Here is a 3,085-nt window from a genome sequence, read left to right as displayed (position 1 = left end):
ATAAGAATGTTCAGGCTCTGCGAGTGGTTCACGTAAGTAAAAATCACGTCAAACGGATTAGTGTCTAGCGAAAAAAAAAACTTATGTCCGTACCTGTGTTTTGAGGATCACGGTGTCAGCTCTGACAGTTTTCACACTTGGCTCGCGTACCCATCCACTTGCAAGGAAGTTGTGTCCTTCCATAGGTTTCTTGGCCTTAAGCTGCTGTCGAGTAACGAAACCAGTTCTCAGGGCTAACAATTCGTGAATGTCGGCAATGTCGACGTGCGGTCACAGGTCCATATGCATAGTGCAGTCGTCCGCGCGCAGCGTGAATGGGTCCACTCCGCACTGCTTCGATTTTTCTTGATAGCACGCCCGATCTCTTGCACAGTGTTGATGCGTACGTTCCGGAGGGCTCCGCCGACATTTTGCACGCATGTTAGGGCAGCGAACGGGTAACAGCATGTTTACTATGTGGATTGTCGAAAATGGCAGCCATTCTGTCAATTCACCGCAACACGTCGTCGTCTGCTGCGAGCGACAATCATCATGGCGGATTTCCCAGCATGAATCCCTCGTACCGCACACATGAATGCGTAATCATCCTGAACAACGGACCCGACACGGGCACACGATGCAAAGATTAAAAACAACAAAGAAAAGAGGTCGTACATGGTGTCGATATATTTCAGGGACCTTAGTGTCGATCTTTACGTCTTGACAAACTTACATTTGGTCCAAATCCTCCAAGCGTCTCAAAGCAAGCTGTCGCAAAATATTTAACTTGGTTTTGAACGTAATGAACGTAAGGTTTTCTACGTAATGATGGAGACCGGCGAGCCTGTGTCTACTTGCATCTTGATCGGAATCCCGCTCCAACGGAATGTGCGAATAATGGGCGTGGTCAAGTTAACAGACGCAGTGTACAAACTAAGTAGACAAAGCTCGTTGCCGTCACTTGACGAGGAATGCTCTTCACAAAGTGCCACTCCTGGTTGTTTCAACGCGCACATTTTAGCTAGGTGCCCTTTCCGTCGGCAGCGAAAACACTCCGCCCGGCGAAACTTGCACTTCCCTGCCTTGTGCTCAGTGCTACCGCAACACGGGCAAGCGTCACCTGGGCTTGGTTTAGATGCCGTGTGCGTACGAGTTTGGTGGCAATACGGTTGGCCCTGCTGCTTGCTCCTCACGGCATTAATATTGCCATGATCCTTTGTCTTATCCATGTGGTCCACGTTAAGGGCTGCCATCTCTGCCGCTAACGCTATATCCTCGGCTTCTTTCAGCGTTAGCGAAGCTTTTGACAAGAGTTTCCGCTGAACGCCGGTGCCACGCAGACCGCAAACAAGTCTGTCTCGTAACATCCTGTCCCTTGCATCGCCAAAGTTGCACCTACAGGCTTGCTTCCGAATTTCGGCAATAAAGTCCTTCATTGTTTCGTCCGGACGCTGGCGTCTTGTGAAGAACTTGTACGACTCCGCAATTTGATTGCCTTGCGGCGCGAAATGCTCAGTCAGCAGCAGAACCAGCTGCTCGTAGGCTAGCTCTTGAATCTTGACCGGCGCGCAACGTCCCGTTATTATGCCGACTGTTGCTGTACTTAAAGCTGCCGTTAGAAGAGCCCGTCGTTTCTTCGAGTCATCAATTCCGTAAGCTTCAAAATAAGATTCCAGACGCACCTGATAGGCTTCCCAACTGTCTTCCGTTTCGTCGAAACCCGGCGGTCCGGCGTGGGCCGCCATGGAGCAGACAGTACCCGGCTGTGGGCAGCCTCGTCGCCACTGAAGTGAATCGAGAAGTGGTTGGCGAAGAACGAACAAGCTTTATTAAAGGTTAGTAGTATTTATAGCCGTTGGCTAGCCACGTCACCGCAGCTACTGTTGTTAACAGTGGCTTAGCCGGTATCTCGGTAGATAAGCACGTGTTCATGCGTCACAACAGGTTTTAAATTAAAACATATTATAAAGTTGAATTAAAAAACAATTCACCCTTTTTATTGCCGAATCATTTCGCTTCTGTGTAAAATCACTATGGACATCAACTCATGGCGGCCGCGATTTTGACCGCGCGCAGCAGCCAGTAAGCCCTCAGCCATGGAGAATAGTACTGAACGGCATAGGAGACCCAAAAAGCTTAACTCTTCAGATCCCATAGTAGGTAAGATGTGATGTTGGGCTAGTCAGTTCATGGTTATAACAAAACAGGACTATGCGAAGGCAACGGGACAAGAAGGCACGAATACACACTCACAAAGAAAGCGCAGACTTCCAACTTTTAGCGAAAGCAGAATGCTTATAAAGGTTATCACAAAAAAAACGAAGAGACAAGAAAAAGCAACGTGCGCACGGCAATGACAGTGTCAACAAGACCACGTGTGGTTACCACCCATGGAAAGCTCGGATGTGACCATCTAAGAAGTTAATCTCTTGCCTTGAAAGAGATAAAGAAGGCGCGCTAACGCACTTATCGCCCATTTTTGACATGAAAAAAAGCCTGGATAACTTCTCTTTCGGTTTTTGTTTTAGCCTTAGAAAGGAACTTTGTTTCTGTTTTTTTTTCAGGAAAGGAGAACAATTTTTGGTGTCGCAGCTCTTAGAATGCAAGGGCAGATTGCTGCCAGTGCCGCTGCTGATGGATCGCCTACGTTCTAAGGCGCGCTCATTAAAACAACGGCCAGTCGGGCCTATGTAGGAACGACCGCATGACAGAGGAATTTCATAAATAACTGCGGAAACACATTTTGTGAACTTGCTCCGGTGGTTCTTGCAAGTGGTTAATTCCTTTCTCGTACCAGTCAGTAGAGGGCGCACTTTTTTCAGTTTTCAGGGCGCCAAAAAAAACCGCAAATCCCGTACCTTTCCGCTACCTTCTTGAGTTATGGGAAAGGCAATGAAAATACGGCATGAGAAATGGAGGCTTGGATTCCGAGCATCCTTTTTCTTTTTCAGATGACGATTTTAGCCTTGAAGCAGGCTTTCGCGGGTGCTGAGGAGATGACGGGGATAGCCAGCAGAAAGAAGGCGATCAACTTGACACTGAAAACTGGATGAAATGGTGTGGGTACAGGATTTCTGCAGGGCAGATAGGCAGGCAGACATGATGA

The 3,085-nt window shown here is 48.1% G+C and overlaps 1 protein-coding gene across 1 annotated transcript; it reads right to left on the bottom strand.

The window, feature by feature from the left end:
* Positions 1–526: 526 nt before the first annotated feature.
* Positions 527–1,724, bottom strand: LOC146174585 (uncharacterized). The gene has a single exon (XM_084585413.1). The coding sequence runs from the start codon at positions 1,722–1,724 to the stop codon at positions 798–800; it is 927 nt and encodes a 308-aa protein (XP_084441539.1). The 3' UTR covers positions 527–797.
* Positions 1,725–3,085: the final 1,361 nt, after the last annotated feature.

Source organism: Amblyomma maculatum, chromosome 11 (assembly GCF_055883805.1).
Source record: "Amblyomma maculatum isolate TAMU_Amacu chromosome 11, ASM5588380v1, whole genome shotgun sequence".
NCBI classification, from domain to species: Eukaryota; Metazoa; Arthropoda; class Arachnida; order Ixodida; family Ixodidae; genus Amblyomma; species Amblyomma maculatum.
The sequence above is the reverse complement of the archived record's forward strand: the minus strand, read 5'-3'. Positions and strand labels throughout refer to the sequence as shown.

Bases quoted from the DNA above. Each gene is read 5' to 3' on its own strand.
- LOC146174585 (XM_084585413.1), bottom strand. From the start codon at position 1,724: ATGGCGGCCCACGCCGGACCGCCGGGTTTCGACGAAACGGAAGACAGT.